This window comes from Bufo gargarizans, chromosome 2 (assembly GCF_014858855.1).
Source record: "Bufo gargarizans isolate SCDJY-AF-19 chromosome 2, ASM1485885v1, whole genome shotgun sequence".
Classification (NCBI taxonomy): Eukaryota; Metazoa; Chordata; class Amphibia; order Anura; family Bufonidae; genus Bufo; species Bufo gargarizans.
In genome coordinates, this window is record NC_058081.1 from 60,853,857 (window position 1) to 60,872,805 (window position 18,949).

Sequence of the window (18,949 nt, forward strand, 5' to 3'; positions counted from 1 at the left end):
AGTACAAAGGGGTTAATACGAGTTTATAACCACTTGGACGAACAGAGATAAAAGTTCTCTAAACTTGCATGACAGAGAATAAGACACACAGGCATAATGCCGCCACACTGGCATACCTACCCCTGACCCGCAGTATCGCCCCATCCTGGGGGAATTCTCATTGGGCCCATCGTAGATCTCTATGTAGTCGTATCCACAGTCCTGCTCCTCCTCCAGCTCAAAGCTCTGGAACACCAGCTCCACGCCATAGTTGCCCTCTGACTGCAGGTGCCACACACACTCTGTGGCTGGAGGGTGAACGTCATCTCCAAATTTAGCATGGGAGTATAGGTCCTTGGTGCGGACTTCTGCTAGTAGCGTCCCTCCGCATACTGAGAGGAGAAAGAAAGTATTTAGTAATGTGTAATATTACCACAGAGGCTAAGCAGATAGACGAGGACCCGTACCTGACACAGGGGTGTAACAAGTAACTATGGGGCCCCACAGCCCAACCTGGAATGGAGCCCGACTCTACTCACAGTACAGGGATAATGTACACAGTGATGTCACAGTACAGGGATAATGTATACACAGTGATGTCACTGTACAGGGATAATGTATACACAGTGATGTCACAGTACAGGGATAATAAACACAGTGATGTCACAGTACAGGGATAATGTACACAGTGATGTCACAGTACAGGGATAATGTATACACAGTGATGTCACAGTACAGGGATAATGTATACACAGTGATGTCACAGTACAGGGATAATGTATACACAGTGATGTCACAGTACAGGGATAATGTATACACAGTGATGTCACAGTACAGGGATAATGTATACACAGTGATGTCACAGTACAGGGATAATGTATACACAGTGATGTCACAGTACAGGGATAATGTACACAGTGATGTCACAGTACAGGGATAATGTACACAGTGATGTCACAGTACAGGGATAATGTATACACAGTGATGTCACAGTACAGGGATAATGTACACAGTGATGTCACAGTAGATGGATAATGTATACACAGTGATGTCACAGTACAGGGATAATGTACACAGTGATGTCACAGTACAGGGATAATGTATACACAGTGATGTCACAGTACAGGGATAATGTACACAGTGATGTCACAGTAGATGGATAATGTATACACAGTGATGTCACAGTACAGGGATAATGTATACAGTGATGTCACAGTACAGAGATAATGTACACAGTGATGTCACAGTACAGAGATAATGTATACAGTGATGTCACAGTACAGGGATAATGTACACAGTGATGTCACATACAACATGACTGGCTCCACTACACTGAACACAAATCTACAGCTGTCTAAGGAGGCATTGTGATATTTTTCTTTGATGGGTACACTGGTCTATGGATTTGGACCATGAGAAAGACTGGATAAGTAATGTGGGGTCCAGCTGAAGCATCCATCAGTAAAGAGTGGTTGTCATGTATCTCACCGGTTGTCACCTCTGCCACGAATCCCTTTTTCTGCACTGAATTGTCGGAAATAAACTTCAGAAACATGTGGCTTCCCGGAGCTATAAGCGGATCGGGGACCTTGCTGCCGCAAAAATGCTTTAGGACAGGCGATTGAGCATTTGGACCAGAATAAATTTCAACGTGGTCATACAAACATTCCTGGTGGGACTCCAGCTCCAGCTCTTTCACCACCTGCCAGGAAGAACAAGGAGTCAGGAGATGGATGAGAAAACCAGCAGATATCAAAAGAATCTGATTTATATCCGTTACCTCTCTAATGTCAAGATACGAAAACTCTACGGTCCTTTCAATCTATGCGTGAAGTGAGGCGGGCCATAGACATTAGATAAATGTTGTCCGACCCTGCCAATTTCAGCAGGACCAACCGATCATCTAACGCATATAGAATTGTTGTGACAGAAAAGCCCAGCAAGTTGGATCTCAACATACCTGATCCTTTTGTTCTTGGGGAAGAAAGCCACCAGTGGTATCTGGCAGCAGCTTCCTCCCTTCTCCCTATTCAGGACTAATGCACACTTGGCTGACCATTCAGCCAACAGCTACCTAAAGTGTATGGCCAGACTTAGAGCATCCCATCTTGTCAATCAAGTTGGATACCTTCTTCTCCAACTGAGAATTTTTTGGCCGCTGATCCAGGATTGGGATGTGGTTGCTTCACTGCAATTCTCCCAATCTGGTTTCTAAAATCACTACCAGATCAACCAGTGAAGACCGAACTCTCTTGGCAGTCATTGACTTTTTGTCCGGTCCGTCACCATCTCACAGGCTCCTGCCCCCCCTCCATCAGACTGCACAGGCCAGAAGGGGTCTGCACCACTGGCTTCATCGCAATAATCAACTGGCCACGTTATCAACTGGCACTTGTTCCTTGTGGCACAATATTTGGGGGCACTATCTATGTGGCACCATCCTTTAGGGAACACCTTTTGATGAGATTTTTTTTCTGTGTGGCACCATTTAATTTTTTTGGGTGGGTAGGGGAGCACCAATTGGTTGGCATTGAGGGACACAATTTGTATGGCAGCATCTTTTGGGGGGCACCATCTCGATGGTGGGAATTTTCCTCTGCAAGACTATTTTTGTTTTGGTCCACGTCTGTATGGCACTATACTTGGGTGCATTATTGCTTTGCGGGCGATATGTCTGTATGGCACGATTTTTTTTGGTCTCTTTTTCTAGGTGGCACCGTTTCATGGTTCCTATGGACAATATGGTAGTACTACTAGACTGGTCTGCCATTTTAGAGACACCGTTAGGGCACACTGTGAAGTATAGGATGTTACTGGTGTGAACCAAAAATGGGGTTCCCAATATTACACACCTATATTTAGGATATTGTAGTTTGATGTACTGGGATAGAAAATACTTACTAGTTTCACATATGTGTTAAAGCATAGCCGTTCACCGCCGGAGCTCATTGACTATAATGGGACCGGGCTGGTTTCCAGCATGAGGACTTGGACAGACAAAAACTAGTGCAAACATCAGTTTTTGAATCCCGGCACTCATGCCAGAAACAGGTTGGATCCCTGCGGGGTCCCACTATAGTCAGTGGGGTCTAGTGCTGCTCCGACCCTATCTGGCTATGCTGGATACTATGAGCTCTGGTCGGCAGTATATCTGTACCTATTAAACTGGCTGACCTGTTACATGTACACTTGGCAGCTGAAGGCATCTGTGTTGGTTTCATGTTTATATGTGCCCGCATTGCAGAGGAAAATGATGTTTTAATATATGCAAATGAGCTTCTAGGAGCAATGGGGGCGTTACCATTACACCTAGAGGCTCTGCTCTCTCTGCAACTGCTGCATCATCTCCACTTTGACAGGGAAAGGCAATGTAAACGTCATCATGCCTGGCCATGTAAATCAAAGTATAGAGGGCGCAGCAGATGCAGAGAGAGCTGAGCCTTCAGGAGTAATGGCAACACCCACGTTGCTCCCAGAGGCTCATTTGCATATAGTAAAACATCATATTTCTCAGCAATGCGGGCACATATGAACATGGGACCAACACAGATGCCTTCAGCTGCCAAGTGCACATGTAACAGGACAGCCAATTTCATAGGTACAACTCTGCTGAGAGATGCCCTTTAATGCATATGTGAAAGCACACTGTATAAACTTATAATGCAATTCAAAAGGGCGGAAGCGTACCAGTTTCACTCGGTGTCCCGGGGTTGCAGACACCAGCCAGGTGCACACCTTCTTGTTGGGGTAGGTGTCCGGCCAGTTAGGGCTGGTGATGTTCTGATTACTGGCAGTCACATTGTGGTTACAGCCCGCTGAAATGAAAAATTAATACCCAAGATGTAGAATCCCATAGCATTGAGCAGGAGTATGGGGCTCAAGGTTATACAGTATGAGAGTAATCTGCCTATATACAACTTTCAAACCAATTGCACCTGTGCCATTGGGGGCTCCCATAAACAACTTTTATTACCTATTATGATCACTGGGAGTCCGACTGGTGTGATCCACACCAATTACAAGAGGCAGGGTCCTCGATTCCCCCAAGTGAATGGTGGGGTAGTGCACTACAACTTCATTCACCCAGGGGACTCAGGAAGCATACCTCTTGTACCCAGTGATCATAAATGTATTACCTATTGGTAATAAATGCGGCTTATGGGAAAACCCCTTAAAGGCTGTGTACACTTTTGGGGGGCAATTTTTTATGATTGCATTGTACTCATTTTGAGCGAACACTATTTTTTTCAATTGGTCTTTATTAAAAAATATGGAGCCATTTTCTCTATACAGGGCTGAGATTCTCTAGTAGCTGGATCTGAATTTTCAGCTCATCTGACGGGCTCCTTATCTCTGCTTTCTAAACTTATAAACACTAGTTATAGCTCAGTCCTTATCTTCCTGATTATGAAGCGTTTATGACCTCTTAGTAAATTAGAGATAAGGGTTATTAGATGACTGACACAAAGCAATAGTACTTTTTTTACTTTCGCTTTGTGTCGGTCGAAAGTAAAAAAGTACTATTCTATTTTAAACTGTTTTTCTATATTCAGGGCCGGTTTTATACAAAATGTGGCCCTGGGCGAAATTAAAAGCGGGGCCCCAAATTCTGAAGTACTGTATTAACAGTCACATTTATTCACTTGATGCAAGGGGAGAAGTCAATGCCGTGGCCCCAGAATGGTTGCAGGCAGCGTCAAAATGGATGATAACATCCAGGGACCTGAGCAGAGGTCGGAGAGCACTGGAGCCGAGAGCCAGTGTCAGGAAGCAGGTAAGGCCCAGTTCACACTTCAGTTATTTGGTCAGTTATTTCCATCAATTATTGTGAGCCCAAACCAGTAGTGAAGGCCACTCAGAGATAAGGTATAATGGAAAGATTTCCTCCTGTTCTGCGCTTATGACCCGCATCTGGTTTTGGCTCACAATAAATGATGGAAATAACTGAAGTGTGAACTCAGCCTAAGGCTAGGTCTACATGACAACATTTGTGGCGTGACAGTTTTTATAATGGCAGTCTATGGTGTCGCACTGCAACATGCTGCGACGCGACAGTCACGGAAAATCCATTCGAGATGGATTTTTCTGCGACTGTCGCGTCGCAGCATGTTGCATGTCGAAGGTGTACATAGCCTTTAAACTAAGATGAGTCCCATTCTGAGGGACCCCCTTTATCATCTAGGCAGACAATACAACTGTCAGCCCCTGCGCAATGCTAGCATACTCATGTAAAACAATGGGTGTCAGGCATGGCTGTCTGTGGGTTTCAGTGGGTGGTATATGTATAATATAGGCGATGTATACAGTACATACTACAAACAGTAGATCATGGAGAAAAAGAGAAGTTTCTGCCAACAGACTGAATGAGAGGCATCAGCAAAATGATATGGGGCCCCCAGACCGATCAACCCTTGTAGATGAGGGCTCCATCGTTGCTTTTGGTCACAGTGATATATTACGTTCCCATGCGACCACAATAGGATAAAAAAATAAAATCATGGCTGGAATTCTTGTGAATCCTTAAAGTGAACCTCCACCTTCTATTACCAGTTTCATTTTAGGTCCTAAATTCTGTACCGATTCATTTCTTCCTATAGCTTTATAATGATCAGACCTCTACTAGTGGGAGCTTGCTGTTATACATTAAAATCCATAATGACAGTCTGCAGTCAGCTCCTGAGCTCCCTCTGGTGGTGGCTAAAAGAAAACTCAATGCTTTTTCTTAAATCTGTCTACGCAGTGAATTTGGGGCTTTATATCAGAAAAACCAAGCCCCTACTGCTATAAAGATATATTAGGAAACTAATCAGCACAGATTATTTAGCTAAGATTTGCTGACCGGGGGAAGGTTCACTATATCAGAACAGTTTGTTCCATTGCTCAGACATGAAGATGAATCACACAGAAGGGATAAGGAGTGAGACACACGTGCACACTGGTGGTTAGATTACCCTCTTTGCAGTCATGTTTGTTCTCGTGCAGGGTGAAGCCGCTCCGACAGCTGCAGATATAGCTGCCCTGAGTGTTGACGCACTCGTGCTGACAGCCCCCGTTATCCCGAGAACATTCGTCTTTATCTGTAACAAGGACAGGAAACAGATCACTGCGGTGCACGAGCAAGCGAGGAGAACAAGAGAGGGGGAGAGTTAGGAAAAAAAAAGCTCAGCACGTCCCCCACCCCACCCACCACCACCGATACCAGCTCTGCATTACCTGAGAAGCACAGAGGGGGGCACCAGAGAAGCAGCTTGATGTAGTGGGAGAGGAGCGGGAGTCAATGATGGAAAACATTCAGCGGGGATCTGTCACCCCCCATCACTCCAACTCCCAGTTATACCTTACAGCTCATCCCCTGAGGAGCGAAGCTTCCGAAGTTTCCCAATTTCCCTCCCCCCATAGGTACTAATGTAGGGATGCGGCTTGTAAAAAACAATAAAAATAGATATTTATTTACTAAAATAATAAAAATCATCCATGTAACAGTTATTTGCCAAGATTCAGTCCCCACCAATCCCAAAAGTCTCCAAAGAGTGGTGGGAGGCAGACTTCTCGAATCCCTTTGGTAGCAATGTATAATGGGGGTGGTGGGCGGTGAAGGTATAGACAGGGTATTAAGGTTTGGGAGAGGGGAAAGGAGAATGATGTATATGGGGAGGGGGAGCTTTCGTTAAGGGGAGCGAGTCTTTTTCGTCGTCCTTGTTTTCATTCGGGGACGCTTCCGGGGTAAAGCCTGCTGCGGCTGCTGTTTCATGTTTTTTTGGAGCTGTAATAACTTCTGTTTGTTCTTCTTCTCTGTAATGAGAGAGGGAGGGGAGAAGGAGAGCAGAAGAAAATGGGGGGAGAAGAAGAAGGAAAGCAGGAGTGGTGGAGGAGACCGGCATAGGAACACAAAGGGGAAAGAGGAGAGAGTGAATGTACAAAACGTCAGGGACAAAGCAAAATAAATAGGGAACAAAATGTGGAAAAGCGGGGCGACCGGGTACAATAATACACAGCGGGGAAGATGACGGAGAGGCGTCAGGACAGAAGAGGAGAAAGAGGGGATAGGATCAGTCAAAAGAAAGGAGAAGGGGGATGGGGGTAATAGTTTCCTTGTTCTGATCCACTATACAGAGCTGGAAGCTGGCGTTATTATCGCGCAAGGCGAGGCGGTCATGCAGCTTAAATGCCAAGCACTGCATGCAGGCACAGGAACGGGCAGGGCTTCTCCACAGGTCACTCAATGCCCTCCCCCCCACCCCCATCTTATGTTATCAATATCACTATACTCAACATCTACAGCAACTCTCGCCCTATACCCAACTGTGTCTCATTACGTAACCTTATTCGGGTCATCAAGCTCCAAGACGTTAGTGGCTAGAGGTGAGCAAATAAGCCATATTTCCCTATAAATCTCGGATCGCTATATGGTACCAACTTCAGAATTTAGAACTTAAAATGACCCTACGGTTGAAGAAAACAAAAAAATTCATATAAATTGGGAAACGAACAGAACCCTTAAATAGTGCCCTTCTTTTTCAGCTGCAGATCCACCAGCTCCTTGGCTCCTCTTCTGCCATCCAAGATGGCCACAGCGCTTCTCAGACTACCCGATGAATATTGTGCTCTTGATAGCCCAAAACACTTCCTGCTGCCTTCGGATTGGCCAGCACTGCTCACATGACCAGTGTTGGCCAATCCAAGTGCAGGGCTGGATAAGTAGGGAGCGTCTTGGAATACTAATGCCCAGTAGGAATCAGGTAGTCTGAGAAGCGATGCGGCCATCTTGGTTGACAGAAGAAGAGTCTGGGAATGGACAGATCTGCAGCTGAAAAGATAAAAAGGAGGGCACCAGGTAAGTGTTCTGTCTATTCCTCAGTTACTGTGAATATTTTTCTTGAAATGGAGGGTCACTTTAAACCTAAATTCCTTTCTTCTGTAATGATTATAATCGATAATTTTATGTTGAATGAAGAAAAAAGTAAGAGCTGGATGTTCCTCCCTTAGATGTTCACATCTACGTCATGGTTGATACCTTAATAGAACAGACGCCAATGGCGCCTGATGGTACGTTGACTCATAATAAGGTGTGCCCATTATTTTAATGGAAGGAACCTGATATTACTGGTGCTCGTTGGGTCCCATTGACTTATGATATGGTCCTTCAGCTTCCAACATGGCAGCTTTTGCGCACAACGCCGTTTCTCCTGTCCTGTCTCTGACACAAATGTGAACAGAGCCTTTGGTAACACATACAACACGCCATGTAACCATATGGTCAGAGGCTCGGCAAAAACAGCTGCCATGCTGGAACGTGAGGGACCACATTATAAGCCAACGGGGCCCAACAATAGTATTTGTCGTAATGAATGCAACACAAACGTGCAGATTCTAGAGGAGGAAAATACCCAACATCTCAGAGGTTACATCTGGTGTCTCACACCTCCAGATCTCCACACCCTTATGGTTGGCTCAGAAACGGGCAAGGGAGGAGGAGAGAGGTTTTTGTCTTTACATGCAGATTTACTGTTCCTTTAAGCAGCCATATGCATACAGCTAGGAGCAGATACTCTATACTGGTGTTTGTGCAATCTCATTCCCCATCACACTGGCTCTATATTCTCATGCCATTCATACCAGTGGACACACAGTACATCCAGAGAAGGAGGACACATTCTCCAAGCAATGCAGAAGCCTGAGCCGTAATCCAGCCAAGCCAAGGTTATTTAACCGTCCAATACGAGTATCCCCACCCTCCGCGGTACAGAGGCGGCTAGGATGGAGGGGGGTGGGGTGGCAGAACATGCAGGGAGGAGGCTCACCTGAGTAATACGTCGCCTTGAACCCTTTCTTCGAGACAGTGTTGTCAGACTTGAACTCTATGCGCATGTTGTTGTACTGCGAACTGATCACCGGGGGGAGCTCTTGACCACAGAACTTCCCGAGAAGTTTAGAATCTGATGTCAGACCGCTGCGGACTTCCACGTAATCATATTTGCAGACCTGGTGGGAACAGACATAGATAATAAAAAGCAGAGCCTGAAAATATACTGAGGAGAGAGGCCTGCAGATAAAACGTGTGCACGTGTATAAGTAGTAGTAAGTCAGAGAAACCGGTGTGTGTCGGTTTTATGTTTTACAGGGAATGTGTCATCAGAAAATGGCCTTTTTTATGTTAAACACACTTTCAAAGATTTTCTTTTAAATTTCCATGTCACTATCTATATTAAAAAAATAAAATCCTGCAGTTTTCACACTGGCCACTAGGCCTAAAATATGCTTTTGAGAGCAGCCACATGGGCCACAGACACAATGGACAGGCGATTGAAACTGCATAGGAGCTCAAGTAACTTTGCAAATACTTAACTTTTTTTACTATGGATTTTTTACTTGCACAATGCTTTCTCTCTACGTCGCAACGCACGTCACATAGCCAATGAAAGCAGGGTGGCGCTGCCTGAAGGGGAATGGGGTTGCGTTGCGACCTGCAAGTTCATTGTGACGCGAGTTGTCAGAAATGTGCTGGATTTCTTGCGAGATGGTCGTAACAGATAGGACTCTCGATACTCGGCTTTCGTACATCACATGTGACACCAAGATATGGGGGATGTTTGTTGGGGTCTTCACAGTGCAGAGTCACTGTCCCTGCACCCGCTTGCGATACGCAGGGAACACTTTGGTCAGCAGTGTTTCTTTCCACACAAATAAGCTGTCCAAATTTCAGCTTCCTGAATCCCCATGAGTAACGTAGGGGAACTGAATATCAAAGGGGTCGTCCAGGATTAGAAGAAAGTGGCTGCACCATTCCTGTCCATGGGTCGTGTCTGGTATCGCAGCTCCGTTCCACTGAAGTGAAAGGAGCTGAGCTGCAATACCATACACCACCTGTGGACAGGTGTGGCGCCGTTTGTTAAAAAAGAAAAAGAAAAAGAAAGAAGCTACGTCTTTACAATTCTGGTGCAACCATGTGTGAATTTTCAGGTGTGAAGACACTCAAAAGTAGGAGCTATGGGTTAGTGGGCACCTCCTGGCAATCTGGCTAAAACTAAACTTCACATTTTGCCCGGAGACATGCATAGACTCACATCGTTGCCTTCTGTCTCGAAATGCTGGAAAGTGAGCGTGATGCGAAACTGTGTGGGTGCCACCAGCTGCCAGACACAGTTCTTGTTCGGAGGGTACTCCTTGGGAAACCCTGGGCTGCTGATGGTGCCATTAAGCTTGGTCAAGAAGCCACCACAGGTCGCTGCAAAGTGAAGGAACATTCAGAAGGAAGGAGGGCCGAAATGGCAACGAAGACGACACCAAATCTAATAGCCGTGCCCAGAAATACAAGGTAATAACTGTTCAGAACACTTACCTGCGCAGGACTTCTTGTCTGCAGCAAGCTCATAACCCGGATCACAATCACACTTATAGCTGCCGAGCGTGTTCACACAGCGCTGGGCACAACCGCCTTTATTAGGTCGGGAACATTCATCCACCTCTGAGGGTGAAACACAAAATTTAGTAAAGAAGCGGCAGCAAACACAAAAAGGTAATTCCATCCATTATGGGAGTGACAACCAATCAGAAAGTTTCACATTTCTAATTCTACCATGATTGCTGAAGCCAATGGATGCACAACCTACAACCCAGGGGCCACACGCGGCCCACAATGCCGTTCCATGCGGCCCTGACCAATGGAGTCTGATGCTCTTGAGGAGACACTCTGTGATGGGTTCTGTTAGGTCACGCAGAGGAGCAGGATTTTCCCGATAGCTGGGAGTACCCTCAGGATAGACATTAATATCTGGTTAGTGGGGGGGCTGAAACCCAGCACTACCACTGATCAACTGTTCAGAGCGTTGGATGGTACCCATTAAAATCAATAAGCTTCTTTTAAAGTTCATGGACATGCTAGGTCCTCCAGAGTGAGAGATGCTCTTCGTAGAAACCCTCTAAACATGGCTCCTCTTCAAGCTTTGGGTGAATTTTGGGAATGTATTTAGGGAATGTCTAAGTTACCCTGTCCAAGAGACAGATTCCCTGTCCAGAGATGAAGGGGCACCTTTGGGTGCTGGTGACTTAGCTGGGAAACATTTGAAACCTGTAACCTGCTAATCGTTACAGTACCCCTGTAATCCTAGGGGTTCAGGACTTCCAGCTCCTAGAACAAATGGAGGTCCTAGGTAAGCCCTCCACAGTGATGTCTCTATGATGTGTCAGTGAAACATTCAGGGTGGAATTTCCCCTTAGATGAACATGAAGACCTCATAGCTTTGTAGTTACACCCGTTGAGATTTTCTTCCATAATGACATCAACGCTCATGACACATTGCTGGCCTTAGTGGTCAATGAACTTTCTGGTAATAATTACCACAAGAATTCTCAAGTCGCAAATCTCTCATGAACATGCTCCTAATCCTAGGCCTAACCCATTGTAGATGAGCACGGCAGATCTACAGGATAAAAAAGTGAAGTGCATGGCAAGAAGGACTACTGGGTAATTTCGATATAATCCACGACTGGTCAATGAAAAGGACCTAAGTCACCGTGATCTAATCTTCACGTGTGTGTCCCTGAATGTGGTCATGTCAAGGAGAACAGGTACATACACCACTGACATTTCTGGCAGCACGAAGAGGACAGTGGTCAGGGTGGGACTAGGGTCCCTTGGGCCCACCAAGAGGAAATTATTCTCAGGGTCCAACCCTTTTTTATTGAAAGAAATGGACTCTAGTCGCAAGTGACTTGCAGCTTCAAATGATTATTTTCTCCTGGACTGTGCAGAGTGCCTTGTAGATTCATGAAATGATTCTGAGCACAGAAGAACATAATATAGAAGCTGCATGTATAGCACATGCCAATAACAGTAAGGGTTAACCTAGAAATGGTCTGCTTTTTTTCCCAGGAACAGCGCCACTCTTGTACATGGGCTGTGTCTGGAACTGCAGATCATCCCAATTCAAGTAAATAATGAAATACCAGAGGCAGCCCAGGATGCATATAAGATTTCACATTGATCACCATAACCCTGGGTTCACACCTAGGCGTTTCGCAAACGCGCGTTTTTATGCGCGATTTTGTCGCGCGTTTGGATGCGCGTTTTTTGTAATAGTAAACGCGCGTTTGACGCGCGTTTGGGTGAGTGACAGCAGTGTTGCCCAAAGAGTCTATGGCCCAAACGCGCGTCAAACGCGCCAAAAAAAGCTCCTGTACTTGTTTGAGCGTCGGGCGTTTTACAGCGCGATCGTACGCGCTGTAAAACGCCCAGGTGTGAACCCTTCCCATAGGGAATCATTGGTTCTTGCCTGTTGTGCGTTTTACAGCGCGTAGGAACGCGCTGTAAAACGCTCAGGTGTGAGCCCAGGGTTAAAGAAAAAAAAAAAAAAAACTCAAAAATCAAACGTCTACATGATTTGCCCACCTCTACTCTTTATGCGACCACCGAAGTAGACATTGCGACGCTGCGCATATTAGACGCGATGAGCAGTTTTCTACTGACCTTTGAAGTAGTGAAGAGAAAAGCCGGCTTTGTTGATGGATCCGTCAGATACAAATCGAATGAAGAGTTTATTGCCTGAGCTCTTGAAATCCTCGGGCTTGTCATAGCCACAGAAGCGACCGATCAGAGGGCTGGTTTCCGAGTCGCCGTCCCGTATCTCCAGAAAGTCATATGCACAGTTATCGTGTCTCTCAATCTGTGGAATGGAGCAGTGTTTTAGTCGTGGGCGGCAGATCATCCACATACTGCTTAAAGGGGTTACAAAACCAGACATTATATCGTACGAGACAATCTGTTTCTGTTTCAAACCTAGAACCCGCCCTGTACCACACATGGGTCAAGAGATCTGCCCATTCATTGCTTCAATTATTTCAGGCTGGCAGTGCAGCGGTGTGTCCTTTCTGCTGCAACTATTTTCCCATCACAGTTGGAGGGGGTGTCCTTTCTGCTGCAACTATTTTCCCATCACAGTTGGAGGGGGTGTCCTTTCTGCTGCAGCTCTCCCCATCACAGCTCAGGGTGTGTGTCCTTTCTGCAGCTATCTCCCTAGCACAGCTCAGGGGGTGTGTCCTTTCTGCCGCAGCTCTCTCCCCCCATCACAGCTCAGGGGATGTGTCCTTTCTGCTGCAACTCTTACCCCATCACACCTCAGGGTGTGTGTCTTTTCTGCTGCAGCTCTATACCCATCACAGCTCAGGGACGTGCCCTTTCAGCGCCAGCTGTCTCCCCATCACAGCTCATGGGGTGTATCATTTCTGCTGCAGCTCTCTCCTCATGACAGCTCAGGGGAAATTTCCTTTTCACCCACTCGTTCATTGGGTGATCCTATCGTTAATGCAGGCACCTAAATGATCCTTTCTGGGCAGCAAATTGTGCTGTCTAAACAGCGATCTGCTGCCCAGAAACAATAATTCTGTATGAGGATGAGGGATCACAATAGCGACCCCTTGTTCTCATACTGTGGAGGAGATCACTGCATGTACTGTAAATGCAGCAGTCTCCTTCACTGAACAAGCAGCAGACTGTCGGGAAGGAACGCTTCCTTCCCGACAATCTGCTGCTCTTCGGCGCCTCACCTTAAGGGCTCATGCACACAAACATATTTTCTTTCCGTGTCCGTTCCGTTTACGAAACCATTAACTTCAATGGGTCCGTAAAAAAATGGAAAGTTACTCCGTGTGCATTCCGTTTCCGTGTGTCCGTATTTCCGTTCCGCTAAAAAATAGAACATTTCCTATTATTGTCCGCCTTACGGACAAGGATAGGACTGTTCTATTAGGAGCCAGCTGTACCTTTCCGCAAAATACGGAATGCACACAGGCATCATATGTATTTTTTGCGGACCGCAAAATACATACGGTCGTGTTCATGAGCCCTTAGTCTTGTAGTTGATCAGAGTGATGATCTGCAGGTAAAAGGGCTTGGTTCGTGGGCAATACTTCAATACATGGGTCCGACTGTTGAAGAATCACAACCCGTCACCCTCTTATGAAACTTTTAAGCAATCTGTCTGCATCTTGAAACTTAGTTATGTTCCCATTCCCCAAATGATGCCATTAAAAGGAATATCTCATGAAGGCTAAACCTGTCCATATACCCTAAAGCAGTTATGGCGAACCTATGGTACGGGTGCCAGCGGCAGCACTCAGAGCCCTTTCTGTGGGAACTCGCGCCCTGGAAAAAGTCTATGGTGTACCTTAGTCTTAGACTTTTCCTGTCATTCATCAGCGCAGGGCGCCCTACGTACGGCACAGGCAGCGCATTGGATGCAGGCAGGCTATTATAGCTAAATGATAAAGTACATGGAAGATATTCCATACTGGACTGTAGTATTCAGGTTACATTGCCGTGTTGGCACTTTGCGATAAATAAGTGGGTTTTGGGTTGCAGTTTGGGCACTCGGCCACTAAAAGGTCCGCCATCACTTCCCTAGAGGGAGGAATCTTGGGATCCCCCTTAAAAAGACTCTGTCAGCATGATCAACCTCATCAAATCAGACATACTGCCTGGTAGGGCTCATCATGCTGATTAAACCAATACATTTCTTTTGTCTGTATGATAAATAGCTGCAGAGATCTCTGTGTTTTTATTCATATACAAAATGAGTGATTGGAGCACCAGGAGGCGGGGCTGAATGGTCTGAGCACTGCAGTGTAACACCCCCTGTGCTCTGTACACTCCCCCTCCCCTTGATTGATAGGACTAGACAGGCTGAGGACAGAGATGTGTCCTAGCATCTACATATCATATACTCCATGTACTATAGCCTTACCACACTGAGATCTGCCCAGAAAGCTCATCTACAGATCACTGCTTTATTCACAGGCAGAATATATAATTATACAGACACCAGTAATGTGTGTTAGCTTTCTGAGCACAGGAAAACAACAACATTTTCTCTATGTAGAAAAGCTATAGCTTAGGGCGAGTTCACATCACAGTTATGGATCCTGTTTTTGTTTTCCGTTAGAACATGGTTATAACCAGGGCTTTTTTTTCTCAGAGAAAAGGTGGTGGAACTCGCCCCCCTCCCCTGGCCATTTTCCATTGCAATGGAATCCATAACGGTGATGTGAACTCACCCTTAGGGCCCATTCAGACGGCTGTAGTGCTTTGCAAATCACAAAACACGAATACCGGCCATGTGCGTTCTGCAATTTGCGGACCGCGCATGGCCGCAACCATAATAGAAAATGCCTATTCTTGTCCGCGATTGCGGATAAGAATAGGAAGTGTTCTATCTTTTCCGCAGAGCCGCGGAACGGAACCACGGATGCAAACAGCACATGGCGTGCTGTCCGCATCTTTTGTGGACCCTCGGAAATTAATGGGTCCGCACCCGTTCCGCAAAATTGCGGAACGGATGGAGACTTATTCAAACTCAGTCTTGTATGTAAACATCCTAAATTCAAATGCCACGAAAGATGTATTCAGTTTTTTTATTTTTCGGTTATTTTCTTTCTCTCTTTCATTTAAAGGGGTTGTCCTGGTTCAGAGCTGAACCCGGACATACCCCTGTTTTCACCCAGGCAGCCCCCTAATATGATCCGGTGCTCTCCTTTCCCCAGTGCTGAATCGTGCAGGGCTAGGGCTTTGTTAGGAGATCTGGTGACGTACCAGGCTTTCCATGGGTTAAGCTAGGAGGAGGCTTACGCCCAGAAGTGAGCCCACTAATGGGCGGGCAGTGCTAAATCCTGCCCATAAGAGCCGCTGATGTCACTGGGAACGGGTGGAAGCCTCCGCCTAGCAGTGTAATAAGCCTGTGTGATCCAGCACAGGGCAAGGGAGAGCATCAGAGAATGAAATGCTTAGATGCTCATATCAGGGGGACGGACGGGGGAAAATTAGATCTCTACATACAAAACTGTGCACTTATCCCTAAGCTTTAGCCTTTTCACATACAGAAGACACGTTTTTTTTATGCTTATAAGCTAACACACATTACTGGTGCCTTTATAATCGTATATACTGTGTGTGAATAAAGCAGTAACATGTATATTATCTTTCTGAGCAGATCTCAGTGTGGTAAGGCTATAGTACATCGTTTATGATATGTAGATACTAGGACACAGCTCTGCCATCAGCATGCTGATGTCTATCCCTGTCAATCAAGGGGAGTGTACGAGCACAGGGGGTGTTACATAGCAGTGCTCCAAGCATTCAGCCCCGCCTCCTGGTGCTCGAACCTCTCATTTGCATATGAATAAAAACACAACTATCTCTGCAGCTGTTTAGCATATAGACAAAAGAAAGGCATATTTTTAATCATCATGATGAGCCCCACCAGGCAGTATGCCTGGTTTAATAGGGTTGATTGTCCTGTGACAGATGGTGGACCTGGTCTGTACATGCATTACACTGACGCCATGTACGTACACTTGGCTTACTCGGCCAATCGCCAGGGATTAGAGAAGCTGACTATTACTTTAACAAGGGTGGTCCTTGTAAGACAACCTGATGATGATGATGATGATGTGCAGTAAACCAATTAGACACCAGCCAGCGAAACCTCTCGTCTTCCTTTCTGAAGGAAAACCTGGTTCCTCCTGCAGGAAGCTCATGTGATGTGCATGTGTTTAGCCCCCCCCCCCAATTGTAGGTTTTACTTCCTACCCCACACACACATTCAGAGGGTCCCCTCCCCCCATCCCAGGGATGAGCCTGGTTGGCCTCTAACCTCAAAGGACTGAAACACGATTCCTATGTTGTAGCCTTCAGCCACGCGCAGCTTCCATTTACAGTCCTTGTTGGGTCTGTAATCATCGGGATAATTCGGAGACTGGATGTGACCTTCATCTTTATTGACGTCTCCTCCACACTCGGCTGCAAGTAGAGAAGATATATATGTATATAGGAGACATCATGGAGAAGGAAAAATAAATAGTTTAAAGGGGGATTCCATTATAGGATGGGCCATTAATATCAGATTGGTAGAGGTCCAACACCCCACCGATCATCTGCTCCCGGGTAGCTCTGGCACCAGAGGACAGCAACGGTGCTGGTTACGGTTTCATGGGGGCAGAGCTGCAGTAACCAGTTCTGTCCACTACCTAGTGGGTGGAGCTTTGGCCTTTCGGCCTTTGGTATTTCGGCGCTCAGCGCTGGAGCCACAGCTGATCAGTGGAGGAATGGGTGTTGGGAGTGAATGAAGGACATGCTGCATATGCATGGCAACCTCTCCATTCACTGCTAGGGGCCACAAACAGAGCGCATGAAGTCCTTACATTTCAGTACCCAAGTGCCTGTGTATGGTACCTGTGTATTGCACTGTGTTACAAAAATACTCTCCCCTGCAAGCAATACTTCAGGTGCCATATTATGGAGGCTGCAAGAAGCTATAAGCCCCAGGTCAACCGAGTCCAGGCTGTTTATCTCACACAAGGATTGCCAGAATACAGCTCTAGAAAACCCTCAGCTGTGCCAAGGTTTTTTTTCAGCCTATGACTATAAACCATAAAATGTCTAGTCAGTTTTAGTGAGCAGATATTTGGCGTGGCAGATTTGAAGTTAAAAGGGAAGGATAACAAACTACTGACAGATCATTTACAAGTTTTACATGGATGACTACCACATTTTGAATAAACCCGTGTATTTGAGCCAAGTATTGGGTGTAGTTTTGGCCATAGTTGGAAAAAAAATGAGGGGGAAAGAGTGTTAGCTAGTGTCCGTGAGCGTCTTGACACTGTTCTACAACCACCCTTCAGTACATTATGTAAGATGTCATCCTCATATAAAATAGGGAGACATTTAAATATGGCATTTTTTATTTGAGAAAATTGCCTGCTGTAGGTTAATACTAATGTAGGTTGTACAGTATTATTTTTGTTATTTTTATTTCCCCTATCCATATTTTGTTGAGTCTTTTTTTCTGATCTAAAAAGCAACTGTAACACCCCAAAGTGGTGTTACCACTCCTGCACCCGGCTTCTATCTGTGTCTGCTAACATTGATGTCATCTATGCAATCTGTTCCAGGTTCACCACACTGTGCATTTCTAATGTTATGTAACTGTTCATATGTAATGTGCCTCGTTCACCAGCTGGTGGCAGCGAATATGGCAGAGCTACAGTTGGATAGAATGGAACCTCTATTCTAACCCACCTCTGTTGAGAAGTGGGCGAGTCCAACTTTCTGCAGGAAGGGTGGGGACCCGTGAGAGTCTAAACTAGCTTACCCCCTGCTAAGGAACAAGTATGCAGGGGGCACGTATCTGCTGGACGTGCCCAAGCCAGTCAGAGCACCCTCAGCTCTGCTGGCCATGGAGGCCAAAGCTTGAAGCCTCAGGAGCCAGGAGGGAAGTTCCTTGGCCTAATCTAGAGACAGCCCATACAAAGAGAAGTGCAGCAAACAAGAAGAAGCAGATGTAGCAGGGTCGAGTTTGCCTGCCAATTGTAATGCTAAAGCCTGCTCGGACCATTTTGGAGAACGTTTATGCAAAGTAAAGCTGCTGTTCAACTACATACAAGGTCTGGACTCAATCTGTATTTCCAATCCCTTACTTTTTCCCCCTATTTATTGCTTCAGAGCCAAAGCCTGGGGTCCAGCCGTATCGTATCCAGGTGTGAGATCAAGAATCAAAGGAACAAGTGAATCTCAAATTGAACGGATTATCATTTAAATATAGCATGACGGCTGGTATGGAAGACACATCCCCCTCCCATATTAGGAGCAGGTCATCAATGTATCCGCCAGACCAGCCCACCATTTGAACAAAGAGATTTTCAGCATTGTATATATATCGCTCCTCCCAATATGACATCACAAGGTTAGCCAGCGACGGAGAAAACTTAGCACCCATCGAAACTCCTCTCCTTTGAACATTAAAATTTGTTGTCAAACAAAAATTAATTATGAACTGAGTCACCAAAATTTAAATCAATTAAACATGTTGAATATCTACTATACTGGTGTAAATGATAATCCAGCGCTAAAGTGGCAACATTATGTGGAATTAGTGGATACAGTGAAACAACATCGCTGGCTATCCAAGTATATCGAGTGTTC

General features: G+C 45.8%; 1 protein-coding gene across 1 annotated transcript in view; it reads right to left on the bottom strand.

Annotated features, from left to right (window-relative positions):
- Nucleotides 1-18,949, bottom strand: part of BMP1 (bone morphogenetic protein 1) — a 93,966-nt gene that overhangs the window by 10,441 nt on the left and 64,576 nt on the right. The window contains exons 11-19 of the mRNA XM_044279025.1: nt 16,623-16,768; nt 12,446-12,641; nt 10,319-10,444; nt 10,044-10,204; nt 8,781-8,961; nt 5,931-6,056; nt 3,667-3,794; nt 1,468-1,681; nt 121-371 (exon numbers count right to left, since the gene is read on the bottom strand). Of these exons, the coding sequence (XP_044134960.1) occupies nt 121-371; nt 1,468-1,681; nt 3,667-3,794; nt 5,931-6,056; nt 8,781-8,961; nt 10,044-10,204; nt 10,319-10,444; nt 12,446-12,641; nt 16,623-16,768 (1,529 nt within the window). The remainder of the gene's footprint in view (nt 1-120; nt 372-1,467; nt 1,682-3,666; nt 3,795-5,930; nt 6,057-8,780; nt 8,962-10,043; nt 10,205-10,318; nt 10,445-12,445; nt 12,642-16,622; nt 16,769-18,949) is intronic.